General features: G+C 34.7%; 1 protein-coding gene and 1 long non-coding RNA gene across 2 annotated transcripts in view; one reads left to right on the top strand and one right to left on the bottom strand.

The window, feature by feature from the left end:
• Nucleotides 1–22,099, bottom strand: part of ABCC9 (ATP binding cassette subfamily C member 9) — a 195,648-nt gene that overhangs the window by 83,970 nt on the left and 89,579 nt on the right. The window contains 4 exon segments of the mRNA XM_020994153.2: nucleotides 1,371–1,472; nucleotides 2,912–2,950; nucleotides 19,351–19,456; nucleotides 21,287–21,359. Coding sequence (XP_020849812.2) covers nucleotides 1,371–1,472; nucleotides 2,912–2,950; nucleotides 19,351–19,456; nucleotides 21,287–21,359 — 320 coding nt within the window.
• Nucleotides 1–22,099, top strand: part of LOC110213740 (uncharacterized) — a 135,213-nt gene that overhangs the window by 52,985 nt on the left and 60,129 nt on the right. The window lies entirely within an intron of this gene.

Raw genomic sequence — 22,099 nt, 5'->3', positions numbered from 1 at the left:
TATTTTTTTCTCTTCTGTTGAGTTTTGTTTCCTCTTTCTGATGGTCCCTCCTATTGGTTTTAATTTTTACTTACAATACCACTAATGTGAAAATATGTTTAACAGGAATGTCAATGTATAGCCTATATCAGATAGTGCGCCGTCTTGGAGAAGGTGGTGGGGAAGAAGGGGGAGAAAAATTTTAAACTCAAAAGCATATGGAAGTGATTATTGATAAATCAAAATAAATTAATAAAATTAATTTTTATTAAAAAAAAAAGAAAAGCTTAGGGCAAAAAAAAAATTTCTTGTACCTATGACTTATTTTCTGTTCCCATTGTCATCATACTAGCCTAAACTCATTATCATCTCTTGTCCCCATGTCCCCAGTATTCTCCTCCCAATTCCACTTCATTTTACATCTTGTCATTAGACTGATTTTTCTGAAAAAACTGCCATGATTAAAACCTGAAGAGATACACCATTGCTTATGGGTTAAAGTATAAAGTCATTAGGCTGACATTCAAGGTCATCCACAATTTGGCTTCCAACTAACTTTCCAAATTATATTCCCTTTATACAAATTATCTATCTATTTCAGTCTGATGTAAATGTGAGAGAGAAAAGGAAAGAAGGAATCATGGATGACTACAAAGTTTTTAGCTTAGATGACTGGGAGAATGATAGAATAGAAATAGGAATAGGAAAGTCAGGAGCATACCATGCTCTGACCATATCTTGTTAGATTATTACAACTTCCTAGAATGCCCATCCTCCATCTTCTACATGATTATTCAGATCAAGTACTCTCTTTTACACTCCTCTCGTGCTAAAGAAGACAACTGGTAACATAAGAATATCGGAGGAGATAGGATCTCAGAACAACAAACACACCACAAAGTGATAGCTAAACTAGTGTGGGCATACCTTCTCACCATTGGATAGGTGGTGCCTGATCAACTGTTGAGATATGGTATGCTTTGGCTGCTACTAGTGCCTGGAATCCTTTCCCTCAGTCCCATGATGCTACTTCTCCTCCATCAAGTTACTCTATTCCCTTCAAATTCCTCTTACTTTTCTGTCTCCCTACATCCCTCCACAATATGGAATGAATATACACACATACACATGTACAATTATGTGTGTATATGTGTTTATTCATTCCATATTCATATACATACGATGACAGACTTAGACTTTCCATTGAAGCCTATTTCTCATGTGTACAACCCCTTTATCTTGGTGGTATGTCATGGAAACAGGCATAGGAAGGGGAAATCAGGGAAATGAAGAAATCTATTTGATCAATCATTTGAAAAGCTAGTCACATTAATTAAAAAGAATTAGTTTTTTTGTGTTTTGATTAGTATTGATGATGAATTCATAATCACCTTTGTTTATTGAAAGGACTCCCAAAAGTAATATTTTCCTCTACTGTAGCATTCAATAACCAGGGTTTCTGAGCTGCATAGGCCACAGAGTGCCTGTTCCTACTGAAAAATCAGAAAAAACCCAAGTAAACAAAAATGACAACAGAGTGATATAAAGAAGGTACATTTTTTCACTTGCAGATGAAAGTCAAAAGGTTTAAAAACAAATGAAAAAGAGTCTAAAGGGGACATTTTCAAAACCCACCAATCTTATTATTAGTTGTGTTGTTAATACCTCATCTTAAGGGGCTAGCATTTAATCAAACTGGAACATAAGGTGCATTTTTTGTGCAGAAAATGTATACATGTAAAAAGTCACATTTAAATGCAAACTTTTAAACTTTAAATGTCCAAGTCATAGGAAAGTAAAATTTAAAACATAAACTTATAAACTGATTTTTCATGGTTAATGTAAATATAAATAAAAATATAAGTCATTAAATTGAATAGTCATCAACTATCCTCAATAGCCACATATCTTTAAAATTCTATTTAAGCCATTGTCCCCATGCATTGATTTACATTTTTGCAGACAACCCTTCATAAAAGGGGAGGCTTCTCTCAGCACCATAATAGAGTAATATGTTTTGTGGCTCAATCATATTTTAAAAGTATATTTTGAATGCTTACAAACTACATTAACCTAAGACACTGTCATCATAAATAACATTTTGAGAAAAATTATATTTAAGTAAAATGTATTTTAGTTATATATTGAAAGAGTTTATTCAACAAAATGATTACAAAGTAATCTTTTTTTAATCTTGGAAATCATATCAGATGTCTGTGCATCAGCTATTCAGTAATTAAGAAATAACCCCTGAATCTAGACTAAAGGAGATGGAATTTGAAGGCCAGTTCAGTTTTAAGTCAAACTTTCAATGTTAGTTTGCAGTAAGTGCAACTTAAGGTTAAGAAAGAAAGAGTATTTATAATATATGGAATATTAGTTAGAAACACTGTTGTCCTATATATCAATTTTAAGAGTTTAAAAGATATGAGAATGTAATATATGCAGATATTGCTTCTTAGATAGATGTATTCATACTCATACAGTGGTGACCAACCTTGGGCACAAGAATCCATTCTGATTCTTTAGGTTTTTAGCATTGCTGCTTCTGGGTCTCCTTCCTTATCTGAATGGAAGACTCCAATGCTCCATTATTATTATTTAGTTCCCATTCCCATCTGTAATTTTATGTGGATAGAGCCCAATCCCAATTTGATTTAAAAAAAATATGAACTTTAGCTGAAATCAAGGTGTATAAAACTTGCTGTTGAGTAAACTCTCTGGCCCAATGAGACTATTTCTGTTAAACTGGTAGTTGTGCCTAATCAGGTTGAGAACCACTGCCCTTAAATTTTGGCTAACACATTCTCATGAATTATTTGTTATAGGAAAAGAAAAAAACAAAATGACTAGGGAGTAAAAGGTTAAGTTTCAAGGAAAGTTTGAGAAAGAAAATTATTTTTATTAAACATAGTTAAAACAGAAATAATACCTTCTGACTGCTTCAAAAGAAGGCTCTGATTCATTTACACTGCAAGTATGGTAAATAATGTTCATTATTCAAGGAATGGGTATAATTAATGTGTACATATTTTATGTAAGGGGCAAAATAAACATTAGGTATAGTAAATACTCAAATTCCTAATATAATTTTTATTTTGATTTCAAAGGTAAACACAGGTTAGAATTCCATAATAATAAACTAGACATAAAATTCTACTCTTCTATGTTATCAGCTAGACAACAGATATTTACTAAGCTCATATTTAGTAAACAATACTATGCCTATCCATAACAGATACTGGTTGTGACTAGGTTCACTTGGTTATGAATGTATCTAGCTCTAGCATTGTTACAAGTCCACCTGAGCAAGTCATTTTATCTTTCTTGGTAATATTTTCCTCATTGGTGTTGAAGTCTCTTTCATTTCTAATATTCTAGGTAAATCTATATAAATTCTGGTAATGAAGATGAAAAATAACACAATATTCCAATAACACATAACATGATATTCCTAAACTAATTTCCACTTGAATGATGAATATGTAATATGGTTTGGGCTATTTTCATTTGAACTGCATTCATATTAATATTTTCTGAATATATACCAATTCATAGATAGCTGCCAGAAGTATGCTTTGTGATTGTGCTAGTGACTGTATGCTAGCATAGGTTTAAAATTATACCATAGTAATTAAGGGCCATCTGTGTAGGAATAAATCTATTTAGGACTAACTCATTCAAAATACATAAAAATGAACAATTGACCAGATTTTGTTCCACAACATAGATGAAAACAGAGACCTTCCCATGCCAGTCTGATGATGGTTGAAATTCATTGAATCACAATGGCTAGTATGCTGGAGAGAAGCTTTTCATTACTCAACTACAAATAAAGTTAATATACAAATACCCTTGGCAGTTAATGTACTAACTCCATACTAATTTTTATATATCTGACATTAGAGTTTTTCCTGAGAGCAGGCTTTGAAAGAGAGGAAAAAAGTTATAAAAACCAGGAACATCTGAACTGAGAAGACACAGAAAAGATGACACCAAAGAAAAGGAAAGACAAATGTCTGATTTCTTCATAACTTTATCTAGAGTTTATTTGCAGCTGGTAATGTTTTGGAGTCTGTCAAAGTCATACATGTTCAAACCTAGGGCACTGGGATTTTATTAATGCTACTAAGAAGCCCTTACACTTCATTGTTTTTATTGTAATTACACATGGTAGGTCATAGCCCGCTGACAAATGATAGTCCACTCTGGAAGTTTTTGCAATAGTCCCTCAGAATCATCAAAGAGATACAAAGAAAAAAAAGAATGATTTTAAGCATCCTTGGTTAACCATTAACCTTCCATCACTACAGTAGAGGTAAATGGCTCAAAATAAATACTTTAGGACAGTCTAGTTCTGTTATTATGAAACTGTATCTATGTCACTGTTTCCATTTATCTTTCCTTGATTTTTTTGAAACTTCCTGGTAGGTATGGCCTGGACCTAAAGTAACAACTCTTTTCTCTATAGGGGGGGAAAAAAACTTCTCAAAGCAACAGGTTAAGAGAACTTACTGCATATGTTCTCCTCCATGAAAAATTCAGAATAAAATTCATAAAGCCAGGAAACAGAGAGGTCTTCCTTGGAAATGGTGGAAGATAATTTTTGGCCAAGTGTAGTTTTTGTTTTGTTTTACTATTATTTCCCAAGTAAGCATATTGATCATATTTGGCATGATGGCTAGGCTTGGAATCAGGAAGATTCAAATTCCATCTCTGATGTTTACTACAGTGTAACTTTGGACAAGTCATTTAACTTTATCAGCTAAGTCACTTATTGGCCAAGATCTGCATGGAAGGAGGTGTCCCCTATTCTGCAGAGGCAAAGGAGCTGCTTCCCTGAATTGTCAACTATCACTATCAATAAAAATTTTGTCTCCATCACTTTTATCCCAATTGATTTTTATAATAAAATAACTGTTAGATCTACCATTTGACCACATTTTATTGTATCTATTTTAATGATTCTCCTGGACAGAAATATGCTAATTAATAATTCCAAACTCAAAAAAATAAATAATTTTCAAGTGCCTTTCAACATTCTTAATATATAAATTATAATTTTCTCAAGGAGGGAAAAAGACTATTTTTCTTGCTTTTAAAAATAGTGAGAGAGGGAACTTATGCTAACTAATCACCTTGAGTGCTCTTCTATAGTCATCTTACACTAAGGTGGTTTGAAATTGTCAGCAAAATTTTTTTGGTCAGCTACAGTATTCATTTCACCCATCCCATATAATTAGTTAATAAGGTACTTGGTGCTCTGAAGAAAACAATATCAAAAATTTGAAAAACCTAAAGAATATACTATATTCAAAGGAATAGGCTAAATTATATAAGGAATTCAGTCAATATGTTTTCTATGATCATATTCAATCAGTCAGTAGAGTATAATAGAAAAAATAAAAACAAAACTTGGTATCCAAGGACCTGAGTATAAAAGCAAGCTTCCAAGTTCTGTTATTTTCTTACTGTGTGATATACTGGACTACTAGCTATTACCTGAATTATGACACCTGCCATCTTTGTACATTGTCACAATTCATTCATTCAATAAGCACTTATTGAGTACCTTGTATATGTAAATCAAGAAATATGAAAAGTTCAGAAGATGTATGAATTTAATTGAAAAGCTAATGCGTCCCAATTTGGACATGTCTGAGATGATTATGAAACATCCAGGTAGATATATCTAACAGGCAGTATGGTACCAGCAATTAGGGGAGAAATGAAGGACGGATATGTAGATTTGAGTCACCTGTATAGACATAATTGAATCTAACAAATACTAATAAGATCACTACAGAATGAAGAGACAGACAAGAGAGCCAAAGAGAGACAGACACAGTCATATGAACAGAGAAAGACACTGAGACAGAGAATGAGAGAGTCAAAGAGAGAGAGAAAAGGGCATGGAACAGAGCCCTAGAGTACATCCACACACAGAAGGAAGGTGAAGAGGACATAGTATCCAGCAAAGGATATTGAGGAGTAGCAAGACAGGAAAAGAACAAGGAAAGAATACTGTCATAAAACTACAGGAATAAGAGAGCATCTAAACTCTAAATCAGCACTCCTATAATTCCGTAGAAAGTAGGAAGAAACAAAAGTAAAGATGGAACAGCTCTTCCAGACCCTAAAATATATTTTGAAGTAGTACTCAAAAGTATTTGTTATTATTTAAAAACAGAAAAATAGATCAGTGGAACAGACTACCTAAGTAAAAAACAAAAACAAAACCAAATGAACTTAAGAAGAATAAGATCTGCTGGAGAAACTGGAAGGCAGTTTGGACCATCATCTTAGACAGCAAACTACAAGTTTCAAATGGAGACACAACCAAAATATAAAAAAGACAGATTTTTTAAAAATGGATGACAAATGGAGAGATGCCTTTCACAACTGTGGATATGGCAATAATCCTTAACGAAATAAGAGACAAAATTTTATAAAGAGAAATTGAAAAGTTTTTACATAAAGAAAATCAATACATTTAGTGCAAGAAATAAAACTGTTGGCTGAAAAATCTTTGTTTCAGATGTCTCTTTTAAGGGTATATCTAAGCATAGGGTATAATATCATATATAGGGAACTAATACAAACATATGACTGTGAAGTACTCTAAGCATTCATTCCCCAAGTAGATAAATGATCAAAGCATATAAATAAACAGAATTTTTTAACTTTGAGGATGTTTTATTGTTGTTATCACTAAATAGAAGAATTATAAACTATCAACAGCCACAGGAAAGATTGCTCCAAGAGACCAATAATAAGAAACATTAAAATTTAAGCAACTTGGAGGTTTCATCTTTTAACCTTTAACAGGCAAAGATGACAAATGAAAGCAACAGTCAAAGTTGGAGGGGCCACAGGAAGATAGACACACTAATACACTATTGGATAAGCTATGGATTACTCCAGCAATTCTGGAAATACCATTCAGAAATAAGTGAAAAAAGATCTCAAAATATTGATACTGCTAATGATATACTCCAAGGAAATTAAAAACAGAAAGATCCTATATATACCAAAATATTCAGAGCAACTCTTTTTGTGATGGCAAAGAACCAGAAATAAACTGGTATCCACTGATAGGAGAATAGTTAATCAAATTGTAATACATGAATGAAATGCATTATTATTGTGCCATACGAAATGATGACCATGAGGAATTCAGGGAGAGATGAGAAGACTTGTATGAATTGATGCAGAGTGTACTAAGTGAAATCAGGTAAATAATATACAGAGTCATGAACACAATGTGTATACAAAGAACAATAAAGAAAACTGTACTGTAAAATTATTATAAATAAGCTTGTCTCAAAGGAAAAGTTGAGAGGTGGGGAACTGAGTCTAGAATGTTCTGCTTTCAGATATAAATGATGTATAGATGGCTTCACTGAACCACATATAACTATTGTGTGTATATATCTTTGTTATAAGGGAAGATTCACTGCAGCAGAGGGGAGAGGTATATCTGAAAATTAATATTATTAAAAACTTAATGACCAACCAAACTTTAAAAGAATAAGAAAATAAGAGGCAAGAAGCTGTTCCAGGAGTGTAGTAGCCTCTTCAGAAGAGACTACTACTTTAAGAAAACTGTAAAACTTTAAATAGCTGGTTGCTCTAGATTCAGACTGTAATGCTACTAGTTAAATTTAAGAAAAAAGATAGTAGATTAGGGCAATACTACACATAGTTTACTTATATTTCAGCACAGCATTTCATAAAGCATCACATGCTGTACTTGTGTAAAAGATGGAGGGATATGGGCTAGATAACAAAACATTTAGATAATTTTAGAAATGGCTGAATGGTTGGACTCAAACCATAGTTATTAATAGACCAATGTCAGTTTGGAAGGAGATCTCCAGTGGAGTGCCTTGGGGATCTCTGCTTGGTTCTGTGCTTTTTATTGTTTTTATAATACACTTAGATAAAATCATAGGTGGTAAGCATATCAGATTTATGGATGACAAAAGACTGGGAAAGATAGCTGAGACACAAAATGACAGAGTCAGGTTCCAAAAAGATCTTGGCAGGTTAATCGGTGGGCCCAAGATGAAAATTAATAGAGATAAATGTCTTACACTTGGGCTGCAAAAATTTACTTCACAGGTATAAGACAGGAAAAGTATGGTTAGACAGTCTGTCTGGAAGAAATCTGAGGATTTTAGTGAAATACTAGCTCAATATGGATCACCAGTGACCTGAAGCAGCCAAAAAAGTTAATATGATCTTGGGTTATATCAAAAAATGCAGTTTCTAAGAATAAGGAATGATAGCTTCTCTGTGCACTGTCCAGGCCATATCTCACCTGCAGTACTATATACAATAATACATGCCAGAGTTTATGAAGGACATCAATAATCTAATGAATATCCAAAGAAAAGTACCCAGAAATGGTAAAGGGTCTCTAGTCCATGTCATAGGAGTTTTGGCTGAAAGATTTGGAGCCGTGTACCAGGGAGGAAAGGAGATTCAGGGAGAACATGAAAGCTTACTTCCAGTACTTGAAATCTGTCATGCATGAGGAAAAGGCATTTGACTTGTGCTGCTTGACCCCATAAGGCAGGTCAAGGTGTAATTTGTGGAAGTGGAACAGAGGCAAATGTAGTCTTAATATCAGGTAAAACTTGCTTAAAAATACAGCTATCCAAAACTGAAATGACAACCTTGGGATATAGGAGACTCTCACACAATAGAAGTCTTCAAACAGTCTGGACGACAACTTGCCGTAGTGGGGATTCTTTTGGGGCTACGGTTGAATGAAGTTGTTACTGAGGTCTCATCTAACTTTGAAATTTGGTGATTCTGACATGGTGAATGAGATCCCCATCCAACTGTTGCGTTTTTTATAGAGGGCTCAAAATGGCAGCCATCTCTTCATCTGCCACCAGCTGCTGTGCTTGGTTTCATGCCTTGATGCTTTTGTGTACTGTCTTCCCCACTAGATTATAAGCTCCTTGAGGGCAGGGACTGTCTTTTTTTTTCTTATTTTTATCCCTAGCACTTAGCACAATACCTAGCTCACAACAGGAACTTAATAAATGTTCATCATGAAGCATACTATCCTCCTCCAGAGAAAGAACTGACATTGTTTGAATACAGACTGAAGCATGCTAATTTTCACTTTGTTTCTTCCATTCTGTTTCTTTAATTTGAGTCTTCTTGTACAAAATGACTAATATGAAAAGTTTTACATGATTGGACAAGTATGATCTGTATCTGATTGCTTACTGTCTCAGAGAGGAGGAGAGTAGGAACAGAGGATGGATAGAATTTGGAATTGAAAACTTTAAAAAAAAACAAATGTTAAAAATTATTATGACATGTAAGTGGGGGAGGGGAAATCTATATCTATATATGTTTCATATATATAATGTTCATCAAATGGTATCATAATTTTAATAAAGATTTTCTAGATATACAAAATTAAGCATTATTGGCTCTAGATATCTTCTCATGTGCCTTTATCTATAATACAAGACTTCATTTTTTCAAAGCACTTGACATGTTCTCTGCTTCCAAATACATTGAGGTCCTCATTGTCTTCAAAATCATGTCACCTCCAACAAAGGTTTCCCCTGTGTTTGCTTGGCGTGGCTCAGAAATGCTTTCCATTTTCCTTTTCTTTAGTTTCATTTCTATTTTCTTTCTTGGGACATTGAGGATTGTGGTGGTAAAGTTTAAAAGTAGTAGGTACATTGTCATTGATGGAAAAAAGTTATAAAATGCTTAGGGATCTTTTCCCTTTTTTCTTCTTTCTGTTTCGTCCTTAAATGCTCTTGGAATGATCTGGCTAAATTGAGCCTCTCGTAAAGAGTTGTGTAAACTTGTTTCTTTTTTTTTTTTCTGTGCACTGCTTCTCTTCATTTTATGAGGTGATACAAGTTATACCACCATCCTCCTTCATAACACTTTAAAACCAAGTTTATGGTCTAAACCGGTGTTGCCCTTGGCAACACTTGTCAAGGAGAAAAGTGTTCGCTAAGATATTTTTCTAGACTCTTTTAGTCTCCTAATTGTGGCAATTGATTTATATTACTTAAGCTCCCTTAGGAAATGCTGATAGTTCGTGTTGATGTCTGTATTTTAACAATTTTCCATTTCTGACTAGGTCAAATTGGAACTTCCTCAATTCTTGGTCATAATTTCATTTCATTTTTGTTTTAGTATGATATTAATTTAGATCTTTTCTCTAACAAGTCAATGCTCTAACTGTGCAGAGTCAGCTAATTTGGAAACTGCTCCCATATCAGTAACAAATCATTTTCTGTCTGTTGTAACAGTATCAATTTTATTTTTTTCAAAGGTATTTGATCCTCATCATGTCTAACCCTTCTGACCTTTCTTCTTGAAAAATAGAAATATAGGCACTTGTATTTGGCCTGTCCTTTTTCTTATTTCTAAGACATGCTTTATTTTTTTAATGTTTAAAAACAAATTTATAGTAAAATCTTTAGTTTTTATATTGCCTAAATTTCTCCATATATCTTTCCCCCCTTCTCCTTTCAGAGAGCTATCTGCTATAAACATCTTTAAAAGGAAAAGGAAAAAGACAAAAAAATAAGCAAAATGAAATAATTTCTCAAAGAAAGTGTGACTTTATATGTATATATACATTCAAAAACACACATAGTGTATCACTCATACGTGCCCTACAGAAGTGCAAAGGAGTAGTGGGAGGTATTTTTCATAACTCTTCTTTGGGTCCTGCTTGTTCTTTGAGATTTTTTAAATACTAATTTTTGACTATGTTGTGGTTGTTCTTTCCATTCACATTGTTATAGTCATTAAGTATATTGTTTTCATGGTTCTGCTTACTTCACTCTGCATCAATTCATGAAAGTCTTTCTATGCTTCCCTATATTCATCACATTTGTTGTATCTTATAACAGTACTATTCTATTACATTCACAGATCACACTTTGTTTACCAATCCCCCCAAAATGGGCATCTACTTTGTTTCTAGTTCTTTCTACCACAAAAAAAATGATGCTACAAAATACCTCTTTGGGGAATGTACTTAGTAGCAACATTTCTGGGCCAACAGATACGGATATTTTAGTTAGTTTCTTTGTATAATCTTAAATCATAGTTCTGCCCACAATGTGGTAATGTGTTGCTCTTTTCACTACATCACCAACATTGACTATTCTTTTCTTTAGTCATCTTTGCCAATTTTCTTGGTGTGAGATGAAACCTCAGGGTTGTTTTGATTTGCCCTTCTCTTACTATTAGTACTTTGGGGAATTCTTTCATACAATTTTAATAGCAATTCTTTTGAGAACTGTTTGTTCATATCTCTTTGACTATTTATCTATTGAGGTCAGGGAACAGATCCAAAGAGAAGGAAGCAAAAGAATATAACAAAGAACAGAGATAACAATATAAGGGACTATGATGCCTGCTGGAACAAATAACAGTGACTCTGGGAAGAAAGGTTCATGACCCATTACAGGAACAGAAGACAGCAGCAACTGAAGGGAATTGCTAGTGAAAGAGGTAGCGGGTACATAGTCCCTGGTGAAGGAGCAAAATTGACATCCTCTCTTGCTGGGACCCTACCCAGGGCATATGGTACAAGATCTGGGACCATTAGTATGGCACAGTGGGAAGAAAAAAGGATATGGAATCAGAAGACTTAGATTCATATCCCAGGTTGACCATTTACTAACAAAGGCTTTAGGCATATCACTTAACTTCTTTGAAACTCAGTTTCAATCAGTCAGTGAATCAAGAAATATGTATTAAAATATCTACGATGTGCCAGACACTGTGCTAGGCAATGGCAATAAAAGTACAAAGAATACAGCAGTACCTACTTGCATGAGCTTAAATTTTAATGGAGTGGGTGGGAGTAGGCAATAAGTACCTGTAAAATTAACAAATATATATAATGTAGTTAAGCAATCAACTAATCAATCAATATTTATTAAGTACCTACTATATGGCAGGCATTATACTAAATGTTAGGGACACAAAAAGAGGCGAAAGACAGCCCCTGATCTCAAGGAGCTTACAGTCTGATGGGGGAGACAATGTGCAAACAAATACCTACAAAGCAAGCTCTATACAGGATAAAGAGAAAATAATCAACAGTTATAAATGCAATCAGTCTACTTCTGCTATAGGCATAACAATATAGTGGAAAGGATATTGAACTTGGTGATTTGGGAGAGAAAGCTCTAGCAATTTGGGAGGGATTAAGACAGACTTCATACATTAGGTGGTGCTTGAGTTTTATCTTAAAATAAGAGGGGATCTGTGAGGCAGAGGTAAAGAGGGGATGCATCCTAGGAATGGGAAGCAAGCAGTACAATAACAAAGAGATGGGAGATGGAGTATAATGTGTGAAGAAAGCAATGAAGGCCAATTTGGCTGGACTGTGGAATGCAAGACTTGGAGAAATGTTCAGGGGAACCAGAAAAATAGGTTGAGGTGAACCTGTGTAGGGCTTAAAAACTAAATACAAGGTTTACATTAGGGCTTTTATATTTATATATATTAGGGGTGAGAAAAGAAAATTGCACTGGAAAAAGAAGGAGAAGATTGAATTATCCCACATAAAAGAAGCATGAAAAAGCTATTATAACGGAGGGGGTGGGAGTCACAGGTAAAGTTTAAACCTTATTCTCATCAAAAGTGGCTCAAAGAGAGAATAACATGCAAACTCAGTTGGATACAGAAATCTATCTCACCCTATAAGGAAATAAAAATGGACGGGCATAATGGAAGGAGGAGGGGATACTGATAATGAAGGTATATTGGGGAAGTCAGTAATCAGAAGCAAAACACTTGTAAGAAGGGAAAGGGTAAAGGGTAAGAGTGAGAGGGGGATAAACAAGCAAAAAACAGCATGGAGGAAATGAACAATTATCATAACTACAAATTTGAATGGGATAACTCACCCCTAAAACAGAAGCAAACAGCAGAATGGATTAAAAACCAGAATCCGACAATATGTTACAATATATATAAGATGAGAATAAATGGAGGTTACCTTAAAATGATAAGTAATATTTATCTAAAACCATCTGAAAGCATTATCTATAACAAGGATAAGCTAGAAGCCTTACCAATACAATTAGGGGTGAAGAAAGGATGCCCAATATCACCTCTATTATTTAATATTGTACTAGAAATGTTAGTTATAGCAATAAGAGAAGAAATAGAAATTAAAAGAATTAGAATAGCCAATGAGAAAACAAAATTATCACTCTTCAAGATGATATGATGTTACACTTAGAGAATCAACTAAAAAACTCCTTGAAATTATTGACAACTTTAGCAAAGTTTCAAGTTACAAAATAAATTCATATAAATAATCAGCATTTCTATTTATTACCAACAAATCCTGGCAGCAAAAGATAGAAAGAGAAATTCCATTTAAAATAACTATAACAGACAATATAAAATACTTGGGAGTCTACTTGCCAAGACAAATCCATGGTAATCTTGTATATGATAAATCCAAAGATTTAAGCTTTTGGAACAAAAACTCATTATTTGACAAAAACTGCTGGGAAAACAGTATGGCAAAAACTAGATATAGACTAACACTTCACACTGTATACCAAGATAAGGTCAAAATGGGTACATGATTTACATATACAGGATGACACCATAAGCAAATTAAGAGAGCATGGAATAGTTTATCTGTCAGATTTATGGACAAGGAAAGAATTTAGGACCAAAGAAGATACAGAGAGCATTACAAAATATAAAATAGATAATTTTGATAATTTGGTTATGTAAAATTGCAAAGTTTTTGCACAAAAAAACCCCAATGAAACCAAAATTACATGGAAAGCATAAAGCTGGGGGAATAATTTGCAACAAATATCTCTGATAAAGGCCTCATTTCTCAAATATATAGAGAACTGAGTCAAATTGATAAAAAAAAAATACAAGTCATTCCCCACTTGATAAATGGTCAAAGAATATGAACAGGCAGTTTTCAGACAAAGAAATCAAAGCTACCTATAGTCACATGAAAAAATGCTCTAAATCACTATTGATCAGAGTACCACCTCATATGTATCAGAGTGGCTAATATGACAAAAAAGGAAAATCTTGGATGTTGGAGAGGATATGGGAAAACTGGGACACTAGCGCACTGTTGGTGGAGTTGTGAACTGATCCAACAATTCTGGAGAGCAATTTGGAACTACGCCCAAAGGGCTATAAAACTGTGTATACCCTTTGATCCAGCAATACCACTGCCAGGTCTATATTCCAAAAACATCCGAAAAGGGGAAAAGGACCTATTTGTACAAAAATATTTATAGCTACTCTTTTTGTGGTGGCTAAGAATTGGAAATCAAAGGGATGCCCATCAATTGGGGAATGGCTAGACAAGCTGTGGTATATGATTGTAATGGAATATTATTGTGCTGTAAGAAATAACAAGCAGGATAATTTCATAAAATCCTAAAGAGACTTACATGAACTGATACATAGTAAAGTGAACAGAAGAGAAGGAGAACGTTGTACACAATAACAGCAATATTGTTCAATGAAGAACTGTGAATGGCTTAGCTATTCTCAGCAACACAAACATCCAAGACAATCCCAAAGGACTAGTGATGAAGCATACCTCCCACCGCCAGAGAAAGAACTGATGTTGATTGAATACAGACTGAAGCATGCCATTTTTCAATTTCTTTTTTTTGATGTTTTTCTTTTATTCAAGTCTTCTTATATAAATGTTTTACATAATTGCACATGCATAATTTATATCTGATTGCTTACTGTCCCAGGGAGGGGACAAGAGAGGGAGGGAAGGAGGGATAGAACTTGGAATTAAAAACTTTCTAAATAAAAATGTTAAAAAAATTGTTAAAGAATTTATATTCTATCTTGGAGGCAAATCATAAGCCACTGGAATTGTATCTGAGTGAGGGAATAGGATGGTCAGACTTATGCTTAAGGAAAATTAATTTGGCAATGTAGGATGAACTGAAGTGATGAGAGCTGATGTGATCATCTGGATGAGACTTGATGAAGGCCTGAGCTAAGGTAACAGCTGTATGAGTGGAGTGAAGACGACAGATAAGAAAGATGAAGGTAGAAAAAGGAAGGTGTAGAAACCAATTCAATATGTGTAGTAAAGAGCATGGAATCAAAGAGGTGCTAGAAATTATGAACCTGAAAACTTGAAAGAAGTTTGGAAGAGGGAAAAGACAATGAATTCAGTTTTAGATATAAGATGTCTCTGAAAATCAATCTGAAAGGTCCAACAAGCCATTGGTGATGTCTGATTGAAGCTCAGAGGAGAGACTAGGGTTGGATAAACAAACCTAGGAGTCATCAGCATAGAGATGATCATTAAACCCATGCGATCTGATGAGGTTGTAGAAGGATAAGGGAATAGGGATAGTAAACTAGAGAAGGAAACTCAGAAGGTGGTCATACAAGTAGGAGGCAAACTAAGACAAGAATATCATGAAAACTTAGCCAGGAGAGTTACCAATAGTATCAAATAAAGCAGATAAGTCAAGATGGCTTAAGACTGAAAAAGGGACATCAGATGTAGCTATTGAGAGATCACTGGCAACTTTAGAGAGGGCAGCTTCAGTCAAGTGACATTAAAGTTTCCTTGCTTGTAAAATCAGGGTTTGAACTAGATGCCTTGTAAGGCTATTCCAGCTCTAACCCATGACCTCACTGGAAGGGGCCTCAGATCAGTGTCTCTTCTTTGCTCTATGTAAATAAAGTTATTCTGTTTTGAAGATTTGTAAGCAAGAATGTATACAAGGGATCCTACACAAGGGGTCACTATTAGGGACTGTTAGATACTAATATTCACCCTTTTTCCTTAGATTGAAGTAACAGGCAAAAACAGTGAGAGGTTCTGAAATTGTATCTAGACTTTTGTATCAAGATTGTAAATCTGTATTCATGTAATAAACTGTTGCCATAAGAAAATACGACTTCCAGTTAGAAGCCCAGTAATTCACAGAAGACGACATCAAAGAATAAAGCCAACAATAAAATCCATGCCTTTGCATGACACCTATACAAAAACATTAAGCATCGGTAATTTTAAAGATAACTAATTTCCAATCTTGAGTATCACAGAGTCTTTGGATGAGAGGTAACAATCCAACTGTACTATGGTCGAGTGAGACCATATTTGGATTATCATTGTTTACTGTTAAACATTTCAGAAAAGATATCAACTATACAGAGCTTGTTCCTGAGAACATGACCTCCAAATTCATCACTCTTTCTACTGTGCTTTCCCTTCGATTTTTCTTGATATTATGCCTCTATTAATGCAGCTTAAAACACATTAACTTTTTTTGACTGCCATATCAGCCTTTCATATGATCATAGAGTCATATATCTAGAGCAGCAACAAGGATTCTCAGAAACCATCTAATCTAACCCTCTCATTTTACAGTTGAGGGAACTGAGGAAACAGGTGTTAAGTGACTTGCCTGAGTCACACAGGGATCTTAATTCCTTATGGCACTTATCGTAGAGGTGAGATCTGAACCCAAATCCACTGGACTCCCAAGCCTATATTCTCTGTATTATACCGTGTTGGTTTATATGAAACTTGATTTGGCCTAAGACTTTCAAATTTTTTCATACAAATTGTTTTTCAACCATGCCAATGCTTCCTCTCTCTATATATATACTTATACAGTTGATTTTTCTGGCCCACATGTAATGCCTCACTGACTCTTAGTGATTATTACTTCCCAGTCTAAATGCTCATAAGATATATTTTAACTAATAAATTCTAGAATTTTGTCAGGAATCAAAGTCAAGTTAACCAACCTATAGTTTGAAGATTTTGCCCTTTCGCTTTTTCTTAAAAATAAGACATTTTCTTATCTCTTGATCTTTGGAATTTCCCCAAAAGAGCTTGAGGCCATGATATATAAGAATCATTTGAAGGAACTGGAAAAGAGAGCACTTCAGGGGGACATGATTGTGATATGCAAATATCTGAAGCTATTGGAAGAGATACTAGATGAGGTTTCGTCACAGAATTCAGAATTAAAAACAATGGCTACCAGTTTCTGGAAGACAGATTATAAGCCCAATATGAGGGGAAACTTCCTAACTATGATACCTTCCCCAGAGTGTAATGAGATTTTTGGCAAGTAGTGGTTTCTCTTTCACTAGAAGGTCTTTAGGTGGAGACTCACTTATCAGGGATGTCCTAATAGATTTTGGACTAGATAACTTTTGACATCCCTTAGAACTGTGATACTGAGATACTGTGATATCAAAGAATGGCTGTTAATAAAAACAATAAAATTAAATATTAAAATGCTATATTATAATCATGTAATCATTATATTACCTCTCCATGCTGTAAGCATCTTTCTAAGACTCAAGAAAGTGCAGACCTGCATTGTTAAAGTGAATTGCCTCACCCAGGAGTTTTCTACACCAAATGAACCACAGGTCTAGTTCCTTTCCTTTTAGTCAAAATTAACCTGAAGACCTCCTTGCAGAGTATGTACCAGCTATTGAGAAGAAATGCAATGCATAATGGAACAGCAGGGCAACATAAACCTTAGTTGAAAAGTTCCCTGCCTCAGCCTTCAGTAAGGCAGAATAGCACTAGCTGGATTCTTCTGCATTTCAGACATAAAACCTTTCCATGGTAGGAATAGAAATAAGGCACTAGGAAATGTCTCCTAAGTTACTGATATAATTTTCTTTAATTCTGTTTATCAACAAGCATGTATTATATACTTTGTGCCAGGCACTGTGTTAAGTGCCAGGAATACAAAGACGAAAATAGTCCTTACCCTCAAGAAGCTTACATTTAGTGGGAGAGACAAGTAAATAAATAGATGCATACAGAGTATATAAAAGGTAATCTATTAGGGAAACATGCTAGTGGGGGTCGGGGGTGGGGGCCACTCTGGAAAGGCTTCCTGCAGGAGTTGGCATTTAAGGTGAGTCTCAAGAGAAGGTGAGGATTCTATGAGGCAACAGTGATAGATAGAGCATTTATTAAGCTCTGACTATTTGCCAAACACTGTGCTAAGAATTGGGGAAACAAATACAAGAAAGCACAACAGCCCCTCCCCTCAGAGCTTACATTCTAATGGAAGAAGATCCCCAGAAAGGTGATCTATGACGGAGTAAAGGTTAAGAAAGGAGCTCAAATGGGGCAGTACTACATTGAGCAGGCTTGGAAGTGGAATGGAGAACTGAGCCCCAGCAAGACAGGGCAAAGGGTCAGGGTTTAGGTTACCAGCAAGGAGAAAATAGAAGTGCTAATACAAGTAGAGAAGGCACATCATGGACTTAGTTGGAAAGAAGGAAAGCATTACAAGCATGGGGAACAACCAATACAAAGGCAAAGAGATTGGGCATGAAATTTCATGGGTGAACATCTAGGTCCAATATGGCTGAATCATAGCATATATACAGGTGAGCCAGGTATAAGACTTGCAAGTCAGAAAGTGGTTAGGTATTGAAGAGCTTTTCATGGCAAACAAGAGACTTTATATTTGATCCTGGAGGTAACAGAGTACCCCTGTAGTTCATTGAGTGTATGGTAGGAGAGTGACTTGTGTTTTAGGAAAATCACTTTGGCAGCTGAGTGGACAATGGGTTGGAGTGGGGAGAGACTTGAAAAGGAGGGACCAATTAGAAAGCCATTTCAATATTACAGGTAAGAAGTGCTAAGTGACTGAACAAGGGTAGTGGCTATGTAAGTGAAAAGGAAATATAAATCTGAGAGATGTTGCAAAGGTAGAGACTAGAAGATTTGTCAACTGATTGGATATGTGAGGTGAGTTGGAAGAATCAAAGATGACACCAAGGGTGCAAATGTGGGTGACTATGAAAATGGTGGCAACCTAGAAAATAATGAGGAAGTTTGGAAGAGGAGATAGTTTAGAGGAAAAGATAATGGGCTCTGTTTTGAATATATTTTCAAGACTTGAGATTCTTACAGGACAACTAGTTCGAAATATTCAGTAAGCAGTTGGTGATAGATAATGTGAATGGAGTTCAGGAGAAAGACGGGGGATGATTGTATAGATCTGGGAATCATTTACATAGAGATGATAACTGAACTCATAAGAACTGATGAGATCACAAGTGAGGGGGGGAAGAGAGACAAGGATAGGACCTTAGGGGCATCCACAATAGGTGGATATGGTATGAATGAAGTTTAACAAAGGAGACTGAAACAGGTAGAAAGAAAATTAAAAGAAAGCACTGCCATGAAAATTCATTCTATACCATTAAACTTGTTATTTTTACAAACCATGCAACTTTTCTACATTGCTTTTTAATTATAGAATGGAGTTTTAAATTAATTCTTTGAATGTTACTAACTTAATTTAGTTTTAAAGCAATAATTTTAAAAAAACATACTTGCTCCAATGAACTTTTCCTTCCAATGTCTGCATTTCACCAAGTATTGCAAGGAGCAGAGAAGATTTTCCACAGCCTACCTGACCCACAATCATTGTCAGTTGACCTATAGTAATGAAATAAAATTCAATCACTGCATGAAATAGAAAATTATGTATCAAATGCAATCTGAAAATATTTTAAACAGCTTGCATTTCACTTTATGCATCTTATGCCATTCCAATATTATCAATGTGGGTATTCCATATTGTAACCCATCTACGCCTACGTATCCTGTATCACTGCTATCTATATCTTACTATACGTTAACCACAAAAGGGTCGACCCAATACAATGTACTGGATGTCTTCCTTACTTTCTCTTGACTTTAAGAAAAAACTAATGGAGCTTATCAGCTTTCCACCAATTATAAGCTGCTCTTAATATGCATACTCCCTTTTTAGTTTAATTTTCAATCATCCATTTCCTTTATGACACCCTTTACATCACTTCTCTGCTGTCACTTTTTGATAATGCTCTCCACACGCTTCTCCAATGCCCTTTGGGTGATCCTTAACTTTAATTCTTTAGAGACTGTAGGATTCTATGGCTTGTAGCCATATATCATCTCAGAAAGAAGACTGTTATGAAAAAGATGGGCCTTTTTTCAGGAAGAAGCTTGAATTCATTAAAAGAACTTTGCAATTTTCCAGAAGCAATCCAGCCCATTCTTCTCCTGTTTTTCTGGGCTCAACTCATTGTCCATTTGACATATCTACATATCAGTATATACTTATTGATGAGCTATAGAGATTTTCCATCCAACTGCATATCGTAACTTACTGTGGATATTCATCAAATGAGATCATAAACGTAAAGTACTTTGCAAAATTTAAAGCATTATCTATCTGCTGTTGTCATTATTATTACAGTAACTGGATTTGAACTCTAACTCTGCTACTACTACCAATGTGACTTTGGAGAAGTTATTTCACCTTTCTTAGTCTCAGTTTTTTCATTTGTAAAATAAAGGCCTTGGACTAGATGATTGAAAATTCCCTTCCAGTCAACAGTCAGTTAAGAGGGAGCCAAAAAGTATTTAGTAAGTGCTTACTAAGTGTTAAGTAGTAGAAATACAAAGAAAGGCAAGTCAATATCTGACCTCACGGTGCTTGAAAAATTAAAGCTCTCTAAGTCAAGTCATACCCATTGTGAAATACAGTAAAGAACATTGCATTCAACCTCCAGAAGATCAAAATTTAAATCCCGTCATAGCTACCCTAGGGAGTTCTCTTGACCTCTCCTCATGTGCAAAATAAAAGCTTTGGACTAGATTCCTAACGTCCATTCTAGCTCAAAATACTATGATAGTGATAAAAATATGTCTTGAATGAAATACTTAGATTACTGTGGCAAAAGCATCGTTGGTCCTTTTGCTTGCATTTTCAAGATAAATGCCACTATCATTTATTTACCTTATATAAGTAGATATAGTCTTAGCTCCCAAATTTTAAGTCAGCTCAAAAATATTTTAAATATCTTGAAATATCACATTTAAATAGTTCATTAGTTTTTACCTGAATTAATCTGAGTATTGACTCCATTTTCTACTTCACTTTGTGTCATATAATTTACCCATTAGACAAAAACTGAGTAGGAGATAATTTCAAACAAAAATGAAAACAATAGACATCACTTATTAAAATAGGGAATCAAGGAACAAAGTAAATATTTTCCAAAGTCACACTCTAATGTCAAATTTCATAATTTCCACTGTAGTGTTCTATTCACTATTATACCATGATGCCATATCGGTCCACGATTCATAGTATATAAATAATTACATTTTACATCAGCACCATTTTTACTTCATCAAGCTGTAATTCTTTGTGTTTGGTGATAAATACACAATTTATTTGTTGAACATCACACAACACAATCCCTGAGTGACTCTTACCTGTTGGGATTCGAATATCTATGTTGGATAATGTGGCTAAACCACTCCCCCATGAAAAATACCCATTTGTCACCTAGAAAATAAGGTCATGGAAAAAATTATCAGGATAAGACAGAAAGACAAATATTTTCATGTAGGATGGGTCAAACTAAAATCAATTTTGCTTTAAAATGATTAAAGAAACATTTAAATGCAAATATAAAAAGTGATAAAAAGCATTACTCATCCCACTTTTTGTGGATATATTTTTAAAAGGCAAGATAGTAAGGAAAAAGGCCCCCAAATTAGTGATATTCTAACAATTAATCAGGCAACAGTTTATAGAATAGCTTGAAAGAGGGGGCAGCTAGGTGGCGCAGTGGATAGAGCACCAGCCCTGAAGTCAGGAGAACATGAGTTCAAATCTGGCCTCAGACCAAATGCTTGACACTAGCTGTGTGACCCTGGGCAAGTCACTTAACCCCAATTGCCAAAAAAAAAAAAGAATAGCTTGAAAGAGTGAAAGAAACCGGGAGGGAAAGGATGTTAAACTACGGAGTTCATTCTACAGCCAATGTCAGTACTTGTCTCAAACTATTCCAAATTGACAGAATGTTTCAGACCTATTGTATGGGAAAGTCTTCCTGCTACTTCTTTTTCAAATACAGTTCTTTTCTGTTTCTAAGTGAAAACAGCTCCGTTTCTCTTTAATTTTCATATAATATCCCTTTAAATATCCATAGAGTGCCTTGTGCAATAAAACACAAGACATAGTTCCTAAAACTTCAATTCAAGCCAAACAATGAAACATCCTTAATCCTTTCACATAGTGTG

Source organism: Phascolarctos cinereus, unplaced genomic scaffold, assembly GCF_003287225.1.
Source record: "Phascolarctos cinereus isolate Bilbo 61053 unplaced genomic scaffold, phaCin_HiC Scaffold_1;HRSCAF=81, whole genome shotgun sequence".
NCBI classification, from domain to species: Eukaryota; Metazoa; Chordata; class Mammalia; order Diprotodontia; family Phascolarctidae; genus Phascolarctos; species Phascolarctos cinereus.
This window is presented reverse-complemented; position numbering and strand designations above follow the sequence as displayed.